Source organism: Macaca thibetana, chromosome 4 (genome assembly GCF_024542745.1).
Source record: "Macaca thibetana thibetana isolate TM-01 chromosome 4, ASM2454274v1, whole genome shotgun sequence".
Taxonomy (NCBI): Eukaryota; Metazoa; Chordata; class Mammalia; order Primates; family Cercopithecidae; genus Macaca; species Macaca thibetana.
In genome coordinates, this window is record NC_065581.1 from 117,773,015 (window position 1) to 117,796,578 (window position 23,564).

At 35.0% G+C, this 23,564-nt stretch overlaps 1 protein-coding gene across 3 annotated transcripts in view; it reads right to left on the reverse strand.

Moving 5' to 3' along the window:
• Positions 1-23,564, reverse strand: part of ADGB (androglobin) — a 235,959-nt gene that overhangs the window by 25,237 nt on the left and 187,158 nt on the right. For all 3 annotated transcript variants that reach the window (XM_050787327.1, XM_050787328.1, XM_050787329.1), the window contains 4 exons: positions 8,911-9,083; positions 6,341-6,517; positions 5,473-5,575; positions 2,805-3,026 (listed from right to left, as the gene is read on the reverse strand). In XM_050787327.1, the coding sequence (XP_050643284.1) occupies positions 2,805-3,026; positions 5,473-5,575; positions 6,341-6,517; positions 8,911-9,083 (675 nt within the window). The remainder of the gene's footprint in view (positions 1-2,804; positions 3,027-5,472; positions 5,576-6,340; positions 6,518-8,910; positions 9,084-23,564) is intronic.

Below are 23,564 nucleotides of genomic sequence, written 5' to 3' on the forward strand. Positions count from 1 at the left end.
GGGCAGATCAATTGAGCCTGGGAGGTTGAGGCTGCAGTGAGCCGTGATTGAGCCACTGTACTCCAACCTCTCTAAAAATAAAACAAAAACCAAAAAAGATAAATTCAAAATAGATTAAAAACTTAAACATAAGTCCAGAAACTATAAAACTACTAGAAGAAAAACAGGAGAAACAATCCATGATATTAGTGTGGGCAATATTTTCTTTGAATATGATCCTAAGAACACAGAAACAAAAGTAAAAATAGACAAGTGGGGCTGTACCAAACTAAAAACCTTTGCTATACAAACGAAACAATGAAAAGTGATGAGTCAACCCATGGGTTGAGTTAAAATATTCAGAAATCATGCATTGGATAAGAGGCTAATATTCAATATATACAAGGAACTTAAGCTACTCAATAATAAGAAAGCAAATAACTAGATTAAAAAATGGGTAAAGAACCTGAATAGATATTACTCAAAAGAAGAGATACAAATGACCAACACATATATAAAAAGATGATCAACATCTCCAGTCATCAGAAAAATGCACATTAAAACCACAATGAGATACTACCTCATACCTGTTACATTGGCTGTTATAAAAAAGATGAGAGATAACAAGCATTGGTGAGAGTGTGGATAAAAGGGAACTCAGGTACACTTTGGTGGTACTGGGAATAATTACAAGCCATTTGAAAAACCAGTATGGAGATTATTTGAAAAACTAAAAGTAGAATTACCACATGATCCAGCAATCCTGCTTGTGGGTATATATCCAAAGGAATTAATACAAGTATGTGAAAGAGGTGTCTGTACTTGTATGTGCATTACATTATTCACAACAGCCAACATAGGGAAATGACCAAAGTACCCATCAATAGATGAATGGATTTTTCAAAATGTGGTATGTAGACACAATGGAATACTATTTAGTCTTTAACAAACAGAAAATTCTGTCATTTGCAACATTATGGACAAACCTGGAGGACAAGATGCTAAGTAAAAAAGCCAGCCTCAGAGAGACAAATACGGCATGGTCTCATTTATATGTGGAATCTAAAATGTTGAACATACAGATATTAGGATGGTGGTTACCACAGGCTGGGGGGTCATAGTGTAGTGGACAAGGAAAGGGAAAATGTTTGTCAAAGGGTACAGTTAGTTTCAGTTAGCTAGCAGGAATAGGTTCTGTTGCACAGCTTGGTGAACACAGCTAACAGTGTATTGGATGTTTCAAAATAGCTAACAAGAGTGGATATTAAATGATCTCACCACAAGGAATTAATAAGTATTTTAGGTAATGAATACATTTATTAGCTTGATTTGATCATTCCATAACCTATACATGTATCAAAACATCCCATTGTACCCCATAAATATATATAATTATTTGCTAATTAAAAATAAAATTTCAAAAAGGATTACTTTGTTAGCACATAAGTAAGCAATTTGATATCAGAATTTAAGTTGCATTGGTTTAGCTACATTTTTCTATTTTATAGATGTTTAAATTAACTAAGGATGGGGAAAAGTTTGTGTTCAGTTAGAGATCACAATAGATGGAGACCAAAGAGCTGGGTTTAAATCCAAGTTCTACCCAAACTGCATCAGTTTCCTGCTCTCGGGTGAGTCATTTTTCCAATCCTGTCATTTTAGAAGTGGAGAGAGCAATATATGCTTTCTCTAATTTACGTAATCTCAAGTGAGATAAGAGATGGAAAGATTACCTACAAATTAAATATTAATATTAAATGGAATGTGTTCTAGTAAGTTTTACTGCTACCATCATGTGAGCTATTACCTATTGAATGGGCATATACTTTCAATATATTGCTTAAAAAATATCAGAATCTCCTGTTAGTATAGTAAAAGATTCCTTTGAATTTTGGAATTTTCCTCTTAGTATGGAAATCACTTAAGGACATGCTTTAGCTTTAAACACTTCTTAATTTTAAAATTCTCAGAATGGTTTAGCAATTTTGAGAAAAGAACCATTGTTGGCTTTTCTGAGAATACTTCTTATTAAGACTTCCTTCTTTGCTGCCTGGGTTCAAAACACGTAGAAAAATAGAAAGTAAGATTATACTATTGATCCAGGTTTAACCGGAGGATGTGGCTTGATGTGAGAGACAAATGGGCCATGATCACCTGAAGCTGACTTCCTTCAGTGCTCACACCTGAAGGAAGAGCCTCATTTATTCTCTCCAAATGCATTAACAGGACATTTTGTTCCCTTTAAGACAGGAGGAGTTGAGGAGTTGCTTAGGAATTCATGGAAACTAGGAGTGTGGAAAGGCATTTTCCTTTGATCAGGGATTTAGTTCAGTTTAGTGAACAGATATGAATCCACATAGAAATGAATCAAGTCAGGGTGACTTGTGCACCACTGAAAATTGCTCATTTTCAACATTTAAAAAACTACATTCTTAAAATTTGTTATTAAAGGTAAAAAGGAAATCTGTCATGTAGCATGCTACAGATAACACAAAAAAATCTGTGTTTAATGACAAGTGTATGTGTAAATGTTGGCATTTTATTTTTAGCATTTGTAGACACAGAAAGCCTATACACAGAAAAAAATATACCTGCAAATTTGTGTGTGTCGGGGGGCTTTTGCCAGCTTTTATCTTTTGGTTAATATTTTGTAATCAGGTCCTTGAGCAAATTCCCAACTGTTAAGTAAAATGAAAATCTACAAATTGAAAAGATATCTTTTCTACTTTTATAGCCCTAGCCGTCACTTATGTTTAAGTTAAAATCCTTTCCACAATTTTTATTTGAAAATACATGTTTATCTTACCAATGACAGCAATACTTACTAATGTTTTCCTTCCGTGTGCTCTGCTCGCGCTCTTCCTTCCCCGGTGAAGATGCTCCTCCACTTTCGCTACTCGTGGATTTTGCCACATCCCTCAAGCTCTTGGTCAATTGCCACTTCTTCCACGCCACACTCCCTGATCCTGTTTGTGTCATCTCCTTGCTCTCTGAGCCTACAGAATTCTTTGAGTTTGGCTCTTTTACACCACTTGCAGCTGTTTCTACTACAACAAGACATGTGCATTACTGAAAAAGCTTGCATTCCATGAAATCACATGCAAAGAGTAACAGGGCTTGATGATGGGAGCACAGATTTAGAGCAGATGACTCAAAAGCTCTATAACTTCTAACCAGAGCACTAGCAAAACTGTCACCCTAGAAGACTGACCCAGGCAGAAAGTGTGTCTGGAAACTGCCTCCATGTATTAAAATGTCATATAATAGAGGCTTTTAGAAGTTGAGACAACATAAACGGAAATGGGATATTTGAATTATTGGGGCTGCTGTGAAGGTGGGCCCTGCAGGAAGTACAACTAGCCCTATGCTCACAATGGTTCATAATGGATAGACCTTTATTTAAAATTGTCTTAAAATAGAGCTGAACAGAGCTCTTTCTTGTGACGTCGTAAAGCTAGGAAATTTTTTCTTGATACTCTGAGTCTATTCAGCGTTACAGATCCCTAGCCTAGGAAAAGCTATGTAAAACCTACCACAATTTCCACATTATATATAGACATTGTTTTCCTATTTATCAGTTGTGGGTGACCAAATTCATGTTATGTTTTGCATTGAATGAAAGGTGGTGATAGGAAAGTACTTAAGGGCATGAAGAAATGTTGAAATAAAAGGCAGATATGCAGTAGTCAAAGGTCGATTTCTTAAAAATATTATTAAAGTTGATGTATCCCTAGAGCAAGACTTGAGGAGATTGAGGAGGGAAAAAAAAGAGGTAAAAAGGAAACTTATTCCAGTAAGTTGAACTTACATAACATCGACAAATTTCTTATAAAATGTAGCTTACTATTCCAGGCACAGTAAGAAATAAAATAACTAAATAGTGAGACATACAGGGTACATTTGAGTCTAAATTGAAATTCAAGAATAGGCAAAATTATTTAATGGTGATGGGGGTCAAACTAGTTGTTACCTTGAGGGAGGAAATGACTTGGAAACAAATGAGCAGGACTTTCAGTATGTGGTAAGTCTAATCTTGATCTAAACAGTGGCTACTGAGTATTCACATGCAAAAATTAATCAAGCCGTACAGTTACAATTGGTGGCTTTTATTGTATGTGTGTTCTATGACAGGGTCAGGCTCTCTGAGCCCTGTTCTCAAGTAGGCCTTGTCCTTGGCCTGGTGACCCCAGTTTTAGCAAAAAATCCTGCTAAGTCAGTTTATCCAGAATGCTTCCACCCTTGATACCTAATCAAGTTCCTCTTTCCTGACCCTTGACGTCTAACCAAGTTCCTCTTAGTAATTTACCAACTACTCCCTCACCTGTACCGTTGGTTTTAAATCCCCACTTGTTCCTGTTGTATCTACAGTTAAATTCAACCTTTCTCCCCTACTTCAGTCGTCTGGAATAAAGTCTTTTGGTCATTTTTAATGTATTCAGTGTAATATTTTATACACATACATTAAAACAAAATTAAAAAAAGTAATAAATCTATAGCCTAAAGGACAAGAACTGAATCCTATTCACCTTTGTTTTCCTAGCATTACATTAGACTCTAGTAGAGGAGTGAGTACTTGAGGAGTTAGCAATATTTCAAATCCCAACTTCATCACTTTTGAGATGGATGACTTAGGAAGGATAAGGTAGCTCTCTGAGCTTTGGTCTCTTTATCTCTAAGATGACAAGAGTAAGTAATACATACCTCATAGTTGCTATAGGTTAAAGTGAGCTAATATATGTAAAATGCTTTGCCTATCCCAGGATAACAGAATTAGGATGGTATTTGCTATTCACACTGTTCATATGAAAAGTTAATAGGTACTATTTTTATAACAATTATTGAATTACATTCCTGAATATACACAAATGGAAAAGCATGATTTGGGATGTGAATGCCTTCTGCCTCCATGGACACCTCAGTGTGGCGATAATGCAATCGGTCAAGTGGCTGTGAGAAGACATTGGTATTATGAAGGGCCTGTCTGCAGGCCAATTCTGTCTCTGGCTCTGAACTTAGAATATTACTGATGGTCTCTGGTGCCTGTGTGCTTATTGATAAATCGGAATAATATTATAATATATGCTTAAATGGGTTGATGTATGACTTCTTTTTGTTATTGTTTTTTATTATTATTATTAGAAAGGTGCCAGATTTATAGTAATAAACCTACCTTCAAGTTTTATACTGCTACTTTCTAAATAGGTTGCATCATTCTTTCTGGTTTTATCATTTGTTAAGTGGAGAAAATCACATCTCCTTGCACAGTGTGTGTGATGGGAGAGATGTAGGACTTAAATGGGAAAATGTGTGAAAGTGATTTGAAAATTGAAGCACTGTTCATATAGTTATCTGAAATTGTGCAACTTTTTATGATCCTCAAGGAATGAGGTTCTGAAATGTCTCCTTTTTACCAAGCACAACCCACTGATAATTTTTTAAGAAGTGTCAGTCACAGCACCGTGCTCTGAGGCAGCTGCGGCAGGATCCACTGACCTTCTTCCTTTGGTTTAGTTTGGCTTTCAGATATAGGTGGACTCTCAGCATCAGATGTTTTCTTAATGAACCCGCTAAGGTAATGCAGACGAGCCTGAGAAGCCTAAAGAACAAACATGAGCAGCTTTTAAAAGCTCTTCAAAAGCAACAACCAGTACAGGTAATACATATTAATGGTATTCAATCAAAAACGACACAGGAAAATGTGAATTAAATAGGGCATTCTAAATGAAGCAGGCCAGCTCTTCTTCATTATCAGATAAACTCAAATTCTGAATCATCCATGATTTTGACAGTTATTTTTGAGAATAGATGAAGAAGCAGCCCTAAAAAGAATACGTTTCTGGGCGTACTATCTTAGATGCAGCGGTTCCTGAATCTTTTTCATCTGCCCCAATAACCCTGAATTGTGACACCAAGCCCTTACATGGTAAGTGTCACTGTGGCAATCACTTTTACAGGAGATAGATCAGAGACTAGGTGTGTATATTCCACAAGGGGGCAGCGCATGGTTTTTAATCCATCTAAGGCTGTGCAAAGTGTAGTAAATCACATATTAAACATTTGAATGCTTTCTTACTTGGGGGTGTTAAGAGCAGACATGCAGATATACAGGGCTGTGTGAAAGAATGAGGTAACCCATAGTGTGGGCCTATAATTGGTACCACAATGTGCTTTGTTTTTGCAAGTCCTTTGGGTAATCAGGGGGGTAACATTTTACAATGTGGTTATTCAATATCTGTCTGATAAAATTTCAGATACCATTACTAAAGGACAGGCTACATGGTTTTTATCAGCATGACTATTTTTTTCAGAGCATGCCTAAGGAAGAAAAGTAAAAGATGACAGCTTTTCGAAGTCAGATGACCTTGATTGCTCTTCCTGGCTCAGCTGTCTCCCATGCCTGTTTCATGGCTCGGATTTCATCTGCCCGTTCTGTATCCTTTTTCACTTCAAATAATTCTGATTCACTGTGTTCAGTGACCAACCTCAAAATCCAGTAGGGCTTATTTGGGTCTTCTTGTTGAGGGTGAACAGTGGATATCTGATAAAATAAAATAAAAACCTGTGGGTTGCATGCTTTCCTCCTTTCAAGAGGGTCTATATTTTACCTTATGATACATAATTTCACTATTAGGTATTTACTGGAGATAAATGAAAACATATATTCACAAAAGACTTGTACAAAAATGTTCATTGCAGTCTTATTCATAATACACACAAAAAGCCAACATATATGTCTATCAATCAAGGAATGGATAAACAAATTGTAATATAGTCATATAATTGGGTTCTGCTTAATATTAAAAAGTAATAAACTACTGATATACACCACAGACAGATATTATACTTTGATAAAGAAGTTAAGCACAAAAGGGTACATCATCTCGTATGTCATTTGTATAAAATTCCAGAGCAATTTAGGCAAGACTAATCTATGGTGACTGAAAGATCAGGTGTTACCAAGAGATGAGGTGTGAGAATTAGAAAATGGAATGCAAAGAAGTTTGAGATAATTCCCGAGCTTATGGAAATAATCTATAATTTATATCTTGATAGGGGCATGGATTACATGGTGAATACATTGATCAAAACTCACTGAATGTTACAACTGTGATTAGTGCATTTCATGTATGCAAATTTTACTTAAAAGCTGTACACATTAAATTATAAATTGTAACTGTGTTCACTCATAGCATCTCTTCACAAAAATGAGAGCAGGATAGCTGATCATTTCCAGGTCTGTATATACTTGCTATATATTCGTTATGAAAATTAACAACATTTTAATGTCTCATGGGATCACCTGCATGGAATGGACCTTAGGCTGGGAACAGAGGCTTGAAACTAATGTGGTTACATAGAACTTTACATAAGGTTGAGACTATGTCAATTATCACTGATAAATAATGCAGTTGGGAAGAGTGGATTGATATAACCACTGAATACAGTTTCCACCTGCAGTTTGATTTCAGGGTTACCAAAATGACCTTGTTTTCTACAATATTTCCCTAATATTCTGGTGAGAACTGACTTTCACAATCGGAAATTATTTTATTTCCTCCTTTTAACACAGGGTACATTAGCTTTTATTATTTTTTAAATTTCTTAATAGATAAATTTATCAGAGACTTTTCTGGGATCAAGATTTGATTAGGAAAGGGAGCACTGTGAAGGTACTAAGGGAGGTCTTATAGGAATCTATGGATTGGGTTAATCTTATCTACTTCAGGGTAGACTTCAGCTAAGAAATAAAATCTTTGAAATCTTTAGGAACCATTCCTGGAGTCTGAAACAACAAGTCATCATCTCTTCTTATTTGCTAATTTTCTTTTATTGTCTATTTTCCTAATGGTATTGACATCTTACTTAGCTAGTCCTGCTGGAAACCTGAGAGATATACTTTATTCCTTCTTGTTCTTTAACACCCACTTTGGATTAATAACTGCACACCACTTTCTGTTTTCTAGATAGTTCTTGATCTGTCCCATCTTTCCTTTCTTTTTTCCTGTTCCTGACACACTTTGCACTCTTTTGCTTAGATTACTGAAGTATTTTCTTGAATTCTTCCTCTGCAGTCTTTTCTCCTTTAAGTCCACACCCTTAAAAGCCACGAGGGTATCTGAAATGTAAATCTGATCATGTTAATGTGTTTCTTAAGTACCTCAAGATACAGTCCTTCTTAACCTAGGCATAAATGGTGGGAAGATTTTGTACTCCTAAGTATTTTGTTTAGAGTGCACTGTTTTTAGATAACTTGAAAATCTTCAGGCCTGTGCTTGCACTCCTCAAGTTTGCCATCCACATCCTCTTCCTTACTCCTAATCATTGGAATTTTCTAACTGGCCCTGAAGGAGTTTAGACTCATAACCTCTGGACTGTAAAGAAAGTCCCAGCCTTCCAATGAAGCTTTAATGCCCTTTTCCAGCTGACCTTTACTGACCCTTACTGACCCCTCCAGCCTTATCTCTCATACTTCAATGCTTCAAAAAACCAGATTGAGTTTTCGTCTCATCATGTCTTTACTTATTAACTCGGTTCAGAACTCAGTTCCTTCTGGAAGGGGCTGTATTAGAACCTATCCTTTCTACGACTGCACATACAACATTCAACATTATAATTCTCAGTTTACCTTCAGTCTCCTCCATTATTAGACTCTGAATTCTTTTAGGGTTGGTACTGAATCATATTTATCTTAGAAATCCAAGTGCCATGAAGGCTGTTCTACATACTAAAGTGATGGTTTTTGATACTGAACTAGAAAAGGGAGCTTGGGGAAGGTGTCCAAGGAATGTCCTCAAGGTATCTAGATGGTTTCTGGAATCAGGGAGAAAGGATGTTTCACATTTTTGTCCTCAGATGAGATAGGCAAGTAAGAATCCAATGAACCTAAAATCATTAAGTAACTCAAAAAAAAAAAAAAAATTCCACACCCACCTGAGGCTCAAAGCGAGGTGCTTGTTTTTCTTTGGCTGTCTTTTCTTTCTCAGAAGACTTTTCTTTGCCTTTCCTTGTTATTTTGGAAGTTACTGAAGATTTTTGTCCCTCACTAATAGTGTGGGAGTCTGGGCTTCCTAAGGTAATTAACTCCTCATGTCTTTCACCATAAGCTAGAGAGACATAAAAATAAAAAACGATGAGTCATAATATAACAATAAAATAGTTTCACAGGGCACAAGGAAATCAACTCAGGGAAACATGGTTAAGCTAATAGATTTGTATTTTTTTAAACACACAGATTTTTATAAAAGTCTGACTCCTTTTCATAAAATCTACATATAATTCATATACAGTACACTCACCATTGATGTGGATAAACCCGTGGGCTTTGGTACATTTATAAGACTGTGTAACCATCACCACTATACAATTTATTTCCAATATGGATGCCATTTATTTCATTTATTGCATAACTGTGTTAGCTAGTACTTGTAATACAATATGGAATTCATTTACCTCTGCTCTAATCTTTATTATTCCCTTACCTCTGATTGGTTTAGACACAGTTATCTTTTCTTTTTCTAGTTTTCTAGTTTTTTAAGATGGAAGATAAGCTGCTGATTTGTGATCTTACGTCTTTGCAATACAAGCATTTGTAGCTATATATTTCTCTCAACACTACTTTTACTGCATTCTCTGGTGTTTTTAAAAATTCATTTCTAAGAATTTCTTAATTTCTCTTGTGATTTCTTCTCTGATCCATTGGTTAAGAGAGTATGATGTCTAATTTTCACATATTTGTGAAATTTTCCAATTTATTTCTTATTGCTTTCTACTTCCTTTCGATTGTGACCAGAAAATATATTTGTATGATTTCTATAGTTTTACTTTTACTTAGACTTGATTTATTGATTTATATATGGTCTATATTGCAGAATGTTCCATGTGCTCTTGAAAAGAATGTGTATTCTGCTGTTGTTGAGTGGAGTATTCTATAGGTATCTGTTAGGTCAAATTAGTTTACAGAGTTCTTCAAGCCTTCTATTTCCTTGCTAATTTTCTGTTTAGTTTGTCTGCTTATTATTAAAATTGCAGTATTAAAGTTTCCAACTATTATTATTGAATTGTCTATTTCTTCTTTCAGTTCTGTCAGTTTTTGCTTCATGTAAATATTTTGAATTCTGTTGTTAGGTTTATGTATGTTTATAATTGCTATATTGCTTGATGAAGTACTCTTTTACTATTTTAAAGTATCCTTTTTTGTCTCTATTATCATTTTTCATTTTAGACCCTATTTTGTCTGGTATTAGTATAGCCACTCCAAGTCTCTTCTGGCTATTCTTTTTATGGTATTGTTTTTTCCATATTTTTGCTCTCAAACTATTTGCATTTTTGAAACTGAAGCGTGTTGTTTACAGAGAGCATATAATTAGGTCATGTGTTTGTTGGCCATTCAGCCATTCTCTGCCTTTTAACTTGAGAGTTTATTTAACATACATTTAAAATAATTATTAATAAGATAGGATTTATGTCTGTCTTTTTATTATTTCTTATACACTACATCTTGTCTTTTTTTATTTCTCAATTCCTCCACTACTGTTTACTGCTGTACCATTTTAATTCCCTTGTTTTTTGTTTGTTTGTATAGATTTGGGGGTTAGTTTCTTAGTGGTTGCTTGGGGATTATAATTAAAATCTTAATTTATAATAATCTAGTTTGAATTAATACCAATTTAATTTCAATAGTGTACAAAAACTTTGTTCACATATTTTTGTCTCCCTTTATGTTGTTATTACAAATTTCATCTTTACACGTATTGAGCCATCAACACAGACTTATGATCATTGCTTTAAGCTGTTGTCTTTTAAATCAGATAGGAGAATACAAAAAGTTATAAGGAAAAAATACATTTACATCGACTTTCACATTTATCTATGTAGTTTTACTGGTGCACTTTATTTCTTCGTGTAGATTCAAGTTACTGCCTAGTGTCTTTTTTTTTTTTTTTTAGCTGGAAGACCTTCCTCTAGTACTTTTGTAGGGCAGGTTTGTTTTCAAAACAAACTGCTTAGGTTTGTTTTCTAAACAAATTGAAAAATATTTTCAGTTGTTTTCCTGGGATATCTTAATTTCTCCTTTATTTTTGAAGGACAGCTTTTCCGGATAGAAAATTCTTGGTTGATAATTTTATTTGCAGTTCTTTGAATATGTCTTCTCACTGGCTTCTAGTCTCCCTAGATGTTGATGTAAAAATTTGCTGTTAATATTATTGAGAATCCCTTGTATGTGATGAGCCACTTTTCCCCTTCTGCTTTTGAGATTCCTTGTCTTTCTCTTTAGAGAGTTTAATTATGAGGTGTCTAGTTCTGGGTCTCTTTGAATTTGTCCCATTTGGAGTTTGTTTAACTTCTTGAATGTGCCAATTAATGTTTCCCATCAAATCTGGACATTTTCAGCCATTATTAGTTCAAATAGACTTTCTGCTGCTTTCTCTTTTTCTTCTCCTTCTGGAGTTCCCATTATGTATATGCTGGTGTGTGTGATGGTGTCCCACAAGTCTCTGAAGATCTCTTCCTTTTTCTTCATTCTGTATCCTCAGACTGCATAATCTCAGACTATCTACCATTTTGTGGAGAAAGCTCTGCACAATCAGTAGTTTTCATTCAGCTTTGTAAGTGCAGTCTTCCAGGAAATTATCAAACAAGTCAAATAATGATAAGTCTTTGGGAATAAGACCTTGAAATAAATCCAACTCCATTTTACTTTTTCTGGCATCTGCCAATATGTGCCAGGAATATTGGCTGGTTTTTTTTTTTTTTTTTTTTTTTTTTCCCAAAGCTACTCGTGAGCTGAGGAATGGGACAAGTTAAAATGTCATAAAGTTTCCTACTCTTACAGAAATCCAACTGTTTTTTTCCTTGAACAAACAATCCTCAGTTGTTGCAGACTTTTGTAAGCTTCCAGAGTTCTGAAAAAGTTGACTGTCATAATTTTTTTGCCAGGTTTTTCATTGCTTTTATGGAGTTACTAATTTTTGGAGTTGTTACTCTGCCATTTTCACTGACATTCTCCAGGATTTATTTTCTATCCAAACCTTCTGAGGATCTGTGCATGCTGTTTTTCTGAGATAGGGTCCTGGAACAGTGGAAAAATTCATAGAGCCTGGAGGCCTTGTCACAAGTGCATGGAATTACAGAGCACTCCGTGGAGGAAGGTGAGATTACATTCTAAGCAGTTCGGCTCTTGTCTGTGATGGGTAGGAAAAATATTGACTGATTCAAAAGTGAGTAAAAAGTTAACAGAAAGAGAATAAGGTTATCTAAATGAGAGGAAGGATAAGGTTTAAAATTAGAGATTTAGAAACAACCTCAGGAGAAGAAGAAAAAAAGAAATAAAAACACAGATTTTTATAAAAAGCATATAGTAAAATCAACTTTTCTCAGAAACCCAAGATAGAAAGTAGGAGAGGCTACAGAGAACACTTTTTATCCGACATTCTTTTACATCTTTTGTCAGCCATAAACTTGGGGGTGGCAGAAACACTGCCTTCACAGAAAAGCAAACTCAGTGCTGCTGCTTTTCAGTCTCCTCAGATCCTAACCCAAATATGAGGTAACCAGTCTTCAACCACCCTCACTGGCCACAGCTACCACCTCAGCTTCTGGTCCCAAGAAAATCCAGGTCCTAGAGCTCTCAATGCCAATAGAGTGCGGCATTAACAGAATTTTAGAGCTCTCTTTGTGGCCCGTTTTAGATAAGACAATCTCATAAAAACTGAGCTAGAATAACTCATTATTTTCACTTTGTGCTGCCAGACAAGTCTGTATCTAATAATGCTGCGTTTGTTGTCACACAATATTGCTGCTAATGCTTTGCTTATTGTAACACAACAATTCACAATGTTGGTGAGTGTAGAAATCATACCGATAACCTGTAAAATGCACATCTTGAGGTCCACCCCTCAGAGATTCCAACACTGTAGTCCGGTGAGGGGCACAGAAATCTACAGTTTAAAATTTACCTCACGTGATTCTGATACAAGTGGCCCGTAGGTTGTACTTTGAGAAACATTGCTTTAAGAAGTCTGTACATTTTTCCCTTTTGTCAGAGAAGTGCTACAACGGGATGGGCTGAAGGGAAGAATGCCAATGACAGGGTTCAAAGAAGCTGAAGGTACCCTTACAAGAACACTTCTCAAACTTTAGCCTGTGTCAGAATCACTTGACGGGCTTACCATAGAACAGATTTCTGGACACCAACACGAAAGTTTCTGATTTGCTAGGTCTATGATAGGGCCTCAAAATGTACATTTTTCACAAGTTTCCAGATGGTGCTGAGGCAGCTGATCTAAGGATCACACTTTGAGAACCACTGGTTTACTTTTAGAAGAGTATAATTACCTTTCCCCAACATGAAGGACATGAGCCTTATGCTTTATTAACCTTTTCTAACAATTTAATATGGAAGTGGTGAGGGGAAAATATTTAAATAATGTATTTATTTATTATTTAAATAATATTTATTCAATCTTTACTGTGTTTCTTTCTAAGTCTCACGCGTCCCAGCAGGGTATATTCAGAGAAGTTATATAATTTACTCAAGTCTCCCAACTGATAAGAGTTGAATGTGTATTCAAATGCAAGTTCAAAGAACCTGTCAGTCCCTTTCAAACTGGAGTCTCGTAAGTCACCCCATGAGCAGTGTAAAATAGTAATTGTAAATAGCCCATATTTATACATTGCTTGGTGCCCAGTTATTAGCTACTTTCAAATTGGGGGACAGACCACCCTACCAGACTGCAAAGGGACTGTGAGAACTCTATAGGAGTGGAAACTTGCCCTTCTGCCGACAATCCCAGCTGCTGAGAAGTCTTGCTGTGGGGAAAATCCTTTGGTCCAATAGTCAAATGACCTGGAGGTGAATTCTGGTTCAGCTGCTAAATAGGTTAACTTTTGTAGGTTTATTCCATCCTTTGAGTCTAAGTTTCCTTCTCTGTGTAATGGAGATACTAGCACCATACCCAGAGAGCTTAAAATAATCAATATAGAGCATTTAAAATAGGATCATATCTGGTATCATACACCCACTGGGTTTTTTAAATGCTTAACAAATGTCAGTTGAAATTGAATCTCAAGCTGCCCCTTGAAGCATTTCTGGGGCTTTCTTGTCTTACTACACATAATTTTTAGTGTTTGAGTAATACATTTGGGTGTATTTGATTCCACCAAAGTTAACATATATAATATTCAATTTTACATACACAAAGTATCTACTAAAGTGTCAGGCACACAGCAGGCATGTGCCATCCTTCTTCTTTACATTCTTAATATATAGAATAAAATAATTTCCAAAATTTTAATGGCATTATTTAGGGTTACCTTTTCTCACATAAATTTTAAGTTCTTTGAAAGCCAGAACATCATTATATGCCTCATTTTAAATTCCTAATTTCATCTAGTATAATGTTGAACTAATAATATTACTCATTATCAGATTGTTTAACTTTAGTACATAAAGCTTTACAGGAAATATGTATGTGTTGGGAGTACATATAGCAGTAAGATGCAAGAAAAAACCATTCTACTAATCCAAGAATTATGAAACATGTTACTTCACATTGCATATTTATGTAATCAGAAGACCTCTAGAGGAAATGACCATTGGAATAAATTAGTATACCCATGGAAGAGAGGAAGTGCTCAGGGAGTACTTGTTGATGAAATAAACTCTAAAGGCCATTAACATTATGCCTTTAGGTCTCCTCTTACAGTATCCTGCATATATCCAGAACACAGTAGACAGAAATCTTCAGTGGATAACAAAACATATAAAAGTTGTAAAAATTCGGTTTTGTTTTTATGATTAAAAGTGAGTGCTTAGGTGTATATCTCAGAAATAAAATCTGGTTGGAATTTGAAAATTTACATATTTCTAAGCTAGAATACCTGTTTAGAACAAAGTATACATTTATCTAGTACAGTCATACTTGATAAATATAAATAGAAAAGTCTCTTTATATATATAAATAATATACATATAACATGTATTTAATAATGTTTGGTTTCCTCAAAGACCTTGAATTGACTGCACCATGCATTCATTGTGCCAAATTAATAACAGTACAATATTAATTATAGCTAAAGGAATAGTGTCATAATACTGCTAATAAAATTGAATGAGACTTGAAACCAAATATTTTTGAGAATGACAAGTTTATATTTGTTTTTGCAAATAGATTACAACTTCAAAGACCCAGGCCAGCAACACAAAAATGTAACATATTGGCAAAAGGAATTTAAAATCACAACACCATTAATTATACATGAAGGCAGGTGACATTACTAAGTACTATCTGCTCAAGGTTCTCTAGCCTTCTATTTTCTTAAGTGACCATGAACCATCTCAGTAAGCAATTTTTACCAAAACTTAGGTATTAAAATATACTAAAGGTGGCACTGTTGCCGCATGTTAACCAGAGACCAAGCTTTCTAAACATTTATAATAGAAATATCCTAAGTTGTACATAGCTATATTTCAGGTCTTATTCTTTCTTATCATGGGTTACAAAAACATGAAATTTTGAAAAAAAAATATATATACTGTATTTTTCATATAAATTAAATGTTGAGTTTAAATAAGTAAGTGGGGCAACATTGACTTCAGGATGAATATCAGATTTAACTTAGGTCATCAGTGTACTAATAAAAAACAACAACAGAAAACCCTTAGCCAATTTCTTCTTGATACAGAGTTTTATATTTTAAAAGTAAGCTGGCTGAGCATAGTGGCTCATGCCTATAATCCCAGCAATTTGGTGAGGCCGGGGCGACTGGATTGCTTGAGACCAGGAATTTGAGATCAGCCTGGCCAACACGGTGAAACCTCATCTCTACTAAAAATACAAAAATTAGCCAGGTATGGTGGTGCACGTCTGTAATCCCAGCTACTTGGGAGGGTGAGGCATAAGAATCCCTTCAGCTCAGGAGGAGGAGGTTGCAAAAAAAACCAAAGTAAGCTAAGTGGATAAATTAAAGACATTAGTAACTGAATTTTTCTATGTATGTAATTTTTCTATGTATGCAGTAACTGATGTGTGAAATATATCATACACTTCAAATTAGAGCAGGTAGATTTTGAGTTGTATATATAATTGATACATAGCAGCTGAAATATTGACATGCTTTAATCAAATTGACTAAATATTTATAAACATGACATTAAAGATTTAATTATTCTGAATTTGAAGGCTGCTTGACTTTCAAGAAGATTGCCTGACAAAATATTCTTTCAAATAGAAAATTTTCCTACTTCATTTTAAATACAATTTAACTCTGAATTTCTTTGCTGCTTTTCAGTAACAAACATACTATGTAATCCAAAGTGCAATTTGATTTTAGCAGCTGGTCATTCACACATAAAATTTTCAAATGTGATATCAGGAAATAAAACGTAATTATTTCTGAAGACATTTTTTCTTTGGAATGCATAATAATGATAATAGCATTTTGTTGAGTGTTCATTCATATTATTAATTTTGCACCATTATCCAATTCTACATATTTACATTATTCTATTTCATGAATTAAACTACTATGTTCATTTCAGATATTAATGTTTTTATCTAGTTTGCCACTAGAATGTTAATAGTTCCCCATTAATGTACGGAAAAACATAATATGGGTCATATATATCTGATAGATGTCTTTATATTACTTTTGTGCTCACTAAAGTAATATAGATAAAGACATCTCTCAGAGACATCATAAAGATATGAAACCAGTACTATTGTATACTGTTATTTTTCTCCATTCAAAGCCCTAGATGGAATTTAATTTCCATTAGATTCTTAGCTGTACCAGCCACTAACTGTGTGACTGGGGGCAAGTTTCTTAAACCGTTTGTATCCCAGTTCCCTCATCTGTAAAATGACAATGCTGTAGTAATAACACCTACTGCATAAGTTTATTGGGAAGATGAATTGGGTCAATATATGTAAAGCCCTTCTTGGACATAAATGTTAGCAGTTCCTACCAGTACCATCAGTATCACCACTACCACCAGTACTATTATGACAATACAACTTGTTAGAGTATCTAAAGAGCTTACATAATACAGTGGAAGATTCTGGGCTTTGGAGTAAATCAGACTTATGTTAGAACTTTCACTCTGCTCCTTCCTAGCTATGCAAACTTAGGCAAATTATTCATAGCATCTAAGGCTCATTTCTTCATCTGTAAAACTGGGATGGTAATAACTACTTCCAAGAGATTTTGTGAGAATTGAGAAGAATGAATGAAAACTACTAAGTAGAGTAAGATGGACATAATAGCACTCAAACAATTATAATTAAAATAATTAAACTTCTAGATCTCTCCAGAATTTTCTTATTTATAAAATTTAAAAGTACCATATTTTTCCTGATTAAAATAGTATGTGCTCATTTAAAACTTCCCATTTACCTATTTTTCATTAAAGCTTGTTTTTAGATATTAAAATACAAGTAATAAAGTAAAATTACAAATAATTTCAACACCCAGAACTAACTACTTTAATGCATTGGTATGTATGATCTTTATTTTTTTCTGTGTGTATGCCTTTTCTTCTTCTACTCACTTAAGTATTTTTAAAGAGAGGTGGTAATTTAGGGTCACTAATGTCTAATATTATGAAGTCTTAATATTAATAATTATGAATTTCTGTAATCTAAAGTGAGAGGAAACATTTCTGAATCCTCCCCGCCATTCCTGATGTAGAAGGAAATGGGAATGGCCTTGAATAGTGAGCTACGTGCAGATAGCTCTCCTTGTTGCTGTGTCCCTCGTGCTGTGTTCTCTGGCAGGAATCAGTCCCTCTTTAGGCATACGTGATGCCCAGTAAGTGCTCACTTCCTCCACACATTCCAAGGTGTCATTTCTTTTATTTTCCTAAATATCCCAAATTTACAAAATTTTACATAACACACTCAACATATAAGTACTGAAGCCAAATTTCTAATTATCACAGAAGATATACACAGATATTTAAATTATGTATATATATGTTTTATATATAATAAATACATTTAGTCAAATATATTATATTTCATATGATATAATAAATATAATATGCATATCTATTATATAATATATTATATTTATTATATATTGTATAATTACATATTAATATAGAAAAAAACATAATACTGCCCTCTATCAGAGTAAAGATATGAAAGCAGTACTACTGTATATTATTATTTTCCCCATTCAAACGCCCTTGATGGAATTTAATTTCCATTAGAATTCCTAGCTGTGCCAACAACCAGCTGTGTGATATATATATAATAAATATAATATATATATTTAACTAAATTTAAGACTATTTAGAGATATTTTTCTTTTGCACCATATTAGACAACAATTTACTTTAGAGAATTGGAAGAAAGCAATTCTAGTCAATAACATTGTACTATATGATGCTATTGTTCCCTGAAAAGCTTAAAACTTTTTCACAAATACCTCCTCCTTATGATTGCACATTTTTATGAATCTCGTTTAAACATTATTCAGAAACAAGTTTTCTTTGTGAGCAAGATCTTCAATTGAATTCAGCAAGGTTGTTCTGTATTTTTCCTTTTATGATTTATGATGAGATTATTTGTTTTCTGTCATATGGATCTAGGTTTATAATTTATAATTACTCTAAACAACAGTAGCATGACTATTTTGAGCTTATGGAGACAGGTGTAACACACTATTATAATATAGAAATCAGAATTATAAAGAGTTACAGGCAACTCATGAAAAAGCCCACACTGTTCAAAACAAAAGCAAAACAAAACAAAGCAAAACTGACTGTCATTCTCTGATCCATTGAAATTCTTAATTCTCAGAAATGTAATGTAAAATCTACCAGTCCTATAAATTATCCTTGAAGAACAAAGTGGAAATGAGAAGAGCTTTGGTGAACACACAAGCACACACAAAACTGTGCTGTTTCTTTATTCTTTCATTTCTATAATTGTGAATATTTTATTTGCACTTAAATCTTTAGCATAAAATATTTAATTCCACTGGTATTAGGTATATACTCTATCTACTTCTTTGCAGCAGGGGAACACAAAATTACCACATGATTTGTTCCATCCATTATTTCAAACAGGTTTCTGTTAATTGATAGAGAAAAAGGAGAGAGAGAATTTGGTGGGGGCCGGGGCCAGGGGCAGGGGCACAGTATGAGCTAACAGATTTTGCTTTGAACCACAGGGGAAGTAGGGATAGGGTAATGGTTACTTTAAGTGAGAACAAAAGTGGCAACCTGACGGGAAAAAACATATAAAGAGAACACGGTAACATGCAAAGAGAAATAAACATAAACAACTGATAGATTTTTTTTTTTTTTTCATTTATTTTCCATTAGAACTTGGTAGGTGTGGGTGGTGAGTTGCAAAATAATCAAAGGGCTCACATTCAGAGCAGTAGATAATCCATAACACGGGGTTAGGCAACGTTAGGTGGGTCCAGGAAACCTTCACAGCTGAAGATCCAGAGAAGGGAATTGGGCCGGAAACACAGCCTCAGGGAGCAAGCTGCAAGGAAGTGATTGCCACAGCCAACTGCCTGTGCAACCACAACAAGGGAATCAACGGGCGTTTTCGGGTGTATTCAGCTTGAGACGTGGCCTGCAAGGAATTTTCAGCTTCCATATGACATTTACTCACAGAATAATTGTGTTCTCTTCTAGTAGGCAAGAATATGAGATCGAAGCCGTGTCTGCTATTTCAGACATTCCCAGTGTGCTGGGCTGTGGGGCTGTTGGCTTTAGGAGGGGAGGTTGAAGTAGAATGGGCAGATGTTTTGGCAAAATTCATATTCCATGACTATCCAGGGATTGTGCGAAAGTGTTTTTATGTATAACACTATGGAGCAGTAGCACAGCCACTTGTTCAAAAAACAATGTTCAAACCACCCCAGCGTCTGCTCTGGAGTTATCCACATAACACACATGAACAGCAAAGAGGAGGCCACTCTGTGGCGCCTGTGTTACCACTTTCTCTTCCTGTGTCTATGTGGAACATTGATAAAAGATCACAAAACTTTCTCGTTGAGCCTGAACACAGCCTCAGAATCTTGCCCACATAGCAGGCCAGGATGCCATTAGGATTTACACATACCTGAGGTCGCTGATGTGGCATGTTCATGCATTCATTCAATAAACACTTATTGACATCTCCCGCTGGTACTAGAGATGCAATGATGAGATCAAGGAAGAACACATCCCTGCCCAATGAGAGAGCAACCTCAGAGGAGGCCACACAATGTGATGCTGTTTGTGATGCGTTGCTATGGAAGCAAACTCAATACATTTGAGTGGAAATGGGAACTCTTGGTAACATATATTTTTATAGCTTTTCTTTGAATTTTAAGACACATAATAGAATCTATACCTTCTAATAAAGTAAGCCTAGCAATAGCAGTTTTCTCTTAACTTCTATACACACAAACTTCTTTAAGCTCTTTCTTGATCAGGTCCAGGCAGATAATAGAAGCAAGCAAACACCTGAACAGAGTTGTTGGCAATTAATAAATAGGGTAATAATAATAGGAGTAGCTTATGTGTATCCTTTCATTTACTCATTCAGCTAATATTGTGGGGTGCTTACTGTGCGTATGGGATCTAACTAGGGATAATGCAAGGGACGAAACAGGCAAAAATGGACAAAACTCAGTCTTCAGGGGCTTACATTCCAATACAGGAATATAAATAATAGATAAAAATTACTGCTTCTTAGAGGACGAAAAGGACTAAGAGTTTATGTCTTATCCTAAGTGTGTTGTATGTACACTAGAAATTCTGAATGATGACAAAGCCTGCTTTGGTGGTGGCTACCCTCAAGTGTTTGAACTCAGGTTAATGGGGCCCAGGAAGAAATGGAGGCTTTTACATTTTATGTTATGCCCTTTTGTATTGCATGGCTTTATTTTATTTTAAAAATAACATGCATATATTATTTTTATGGTAAGGCAATCAAGCTTAAATTTGAAAAAGAACATAAATAGAAAATACACATTCTTTCAGATTCAATTATTAGATTGCCCAATGGGCTATAAAGCTTACAGATACAGGCTGTTGGAGATTGCCTTTTGATTCTCTTTTTTGAAAGCGATAAGTTTCCTGGCCAGGAATATTGAGAGTAGTTTATATTTTGAAAAAATAAGCCAGAGTACTCTTTCACTAGAAAAATTATTCTTGGCTGTATGAATGTCTTCTTTTGAGAAGTGTCTGTTCATATCCTTTGCCCACTTTTTGATGGGGTTGTTTGTTTTTTTCTTGTAAATTTGATTGAGTTATTTGTAGGTTCTGGATATTAGCCCTTTGTCAGTGAGTAGATTGCAAAAATTTTCTCCCATTCTGTAGGTTGCCTGTTCACTCTGGTGTTAGTTTCTTTTGCTGTGCAGAAGCTCTTTAGTTTAATTAGATCCCATTTGTCAAATTGTGTTTTGTTGCCATTGCTTTTAGTGTTTTAGACATGAAGTCCTTGTCCATGCATATGTCCTGAATGGTATTACCTAGGTTTTCTGCTAGGGTTTTTATGGTTTTAGGTCTAACATTTAAGTCTCTAATCCATCTTGAATTAATTTTTGTATAAGGAGTAAGGAAAGGATCCAGTTTCAGCTTTCTATTTATGGCTAGCCAATTTTCCCAGCATCATTTATTAAAGAGGGAATCCTTTCCCCATTTCTTATTTTTGTCAGGTTTGTCAAAGATCAGATGGTTGTAGATGTGTGGTATTATTTCTGAGGGTTCTGTTCTGTTCCATTGGTCTATATCTCTGTTTTGGTACCAGTACCATGCTGTTTTGGTTACTGTAGCCTTGTAGTATAGTTTGAAGTCAGGTAGCGTGATGCCTCCAGCTTTGTTCTTTTAGCTTAGGATTGTCTTGGCAATGTGGGGTCTTTTTTGATTCCATATGAACTTTAAAGCAGTTTTTTCCAATTCTGTGAAGAAACTCATTGGTAGCTTAATGGGGATGGCATTGAATCTACAAATTACCTTGGGTAGTATGGCCATTTGCACAATATTGATTCTTCCTATCCATGAACATGGTATGTTCTTCCATTTATTTGTGTCCTCTTTTATTTCATTGAGCAGTGGTTTGTAGTTCTCCTTGAAGAGGTCCTTCACATCCCTTGTAAGTTGGATTATTAGGTATTTGATTCTCTTTGAAGCTATTGTGAATGGGAGTTCATTCATGATTTGGCTCTCTGTTTGTCTGTTACTGGTGTATAAGAATGCTTGTGATTTTTGCACATTGATTTTGTATCCTGAGACTTTGCTGAAGTTGCTTATCAGCTTAAGGAGATTTTGGGCTGAGACGATGGGGTTTTCTAAATATACAATCATGTCATCTGCAAACAGGGACAATCTGACTTATTTTCCTAACTGAATACCTTTATTTCTTTCTCTTGCCTGATTTCCCTAGACAGAACTTCCAACACTATGTTGAATAGGAGTAGTGAGAGAGGGCATCCCTGTCTTGTGCCAGTTTTCAAAGAGAATGCTTCCAGTTTTTGCCCATTCAGTATGATATTGGCTGTGAGTTTGTCATAAATATACAGCCAACAGACACATGAAAAAATGCTCATCATCACTGGCCATCAGAGAAATGCAAATCAAAACCACAATGAGATACCATCTCACACCAGTTAGAATGGCGATCATTAAAAAATCAGGAAACAACAGGTGCTGGAGAGGATGTGGAGAAATAGGAACACTTTTACACTGTTGGTGGCATTGTAAACTAGTTCAACCATTGTGGAAGACAGTATGGCGATTTCTCAAGGATCTAGAACTAGAAATACCATATGACCCAGCCATCCCATTACTGGGTATATATCCAAAGGATTATAAGTCATGCTGCTATAAAGACACATGCACACGTATGTTTATTGTGCGGCACTATTCACAATAGCAAAGACTTGGAATCAACCCAAATGTCCATCAGTGACAGACTGGATTAAGAAAATGTGGCACATATACACCATGGAATACTATGCAGCCATAAAAAAGGATGAGTTTGTGTCCTTTGTAGGGACATGGACGCAGCTAGAAACCATCATTCTCAGCAAACTATCGCAAGAACAGAAAACCAAATACTGCATGTTCTCACTCATAGGTGGGAATTGAACAATGAGATCACTTGGACACAGGAAGGGGAACATCACACACTGGGTCCTATTATGGGGATGGGGTCGGGGGAGGGATAGCATTAGGAGATATATCTAATGTAAATGACAAGTTAATGGCTGCAGCACACCAACATGGCACATGTATACATATGTAACAAACCTGCACGTTGTGCACATGTACCCTAGAACTTAAAGTATAATAAAAAAGAAAGAAAGAAAAATTATTCTTCTGGAATTGAAGAATTTGTGAAATATTTTAAAAGCTTGTATGTAATGCTATGTATTCTCAACAAATATGGGCAAATATAATTTTATAAATAGAAAAATTTCTTATACATTTTTGAAATGTTCAAAAGTGTAATCAATTAGTAATTTTTATTAACTAGACAAAATGTGCTTGCATTACATCTAACTAATCATATTTTTTTCCTTATAAAACAGGCGGTAAAAATATTGAAACATATAATCAATTAACACAACAGGAA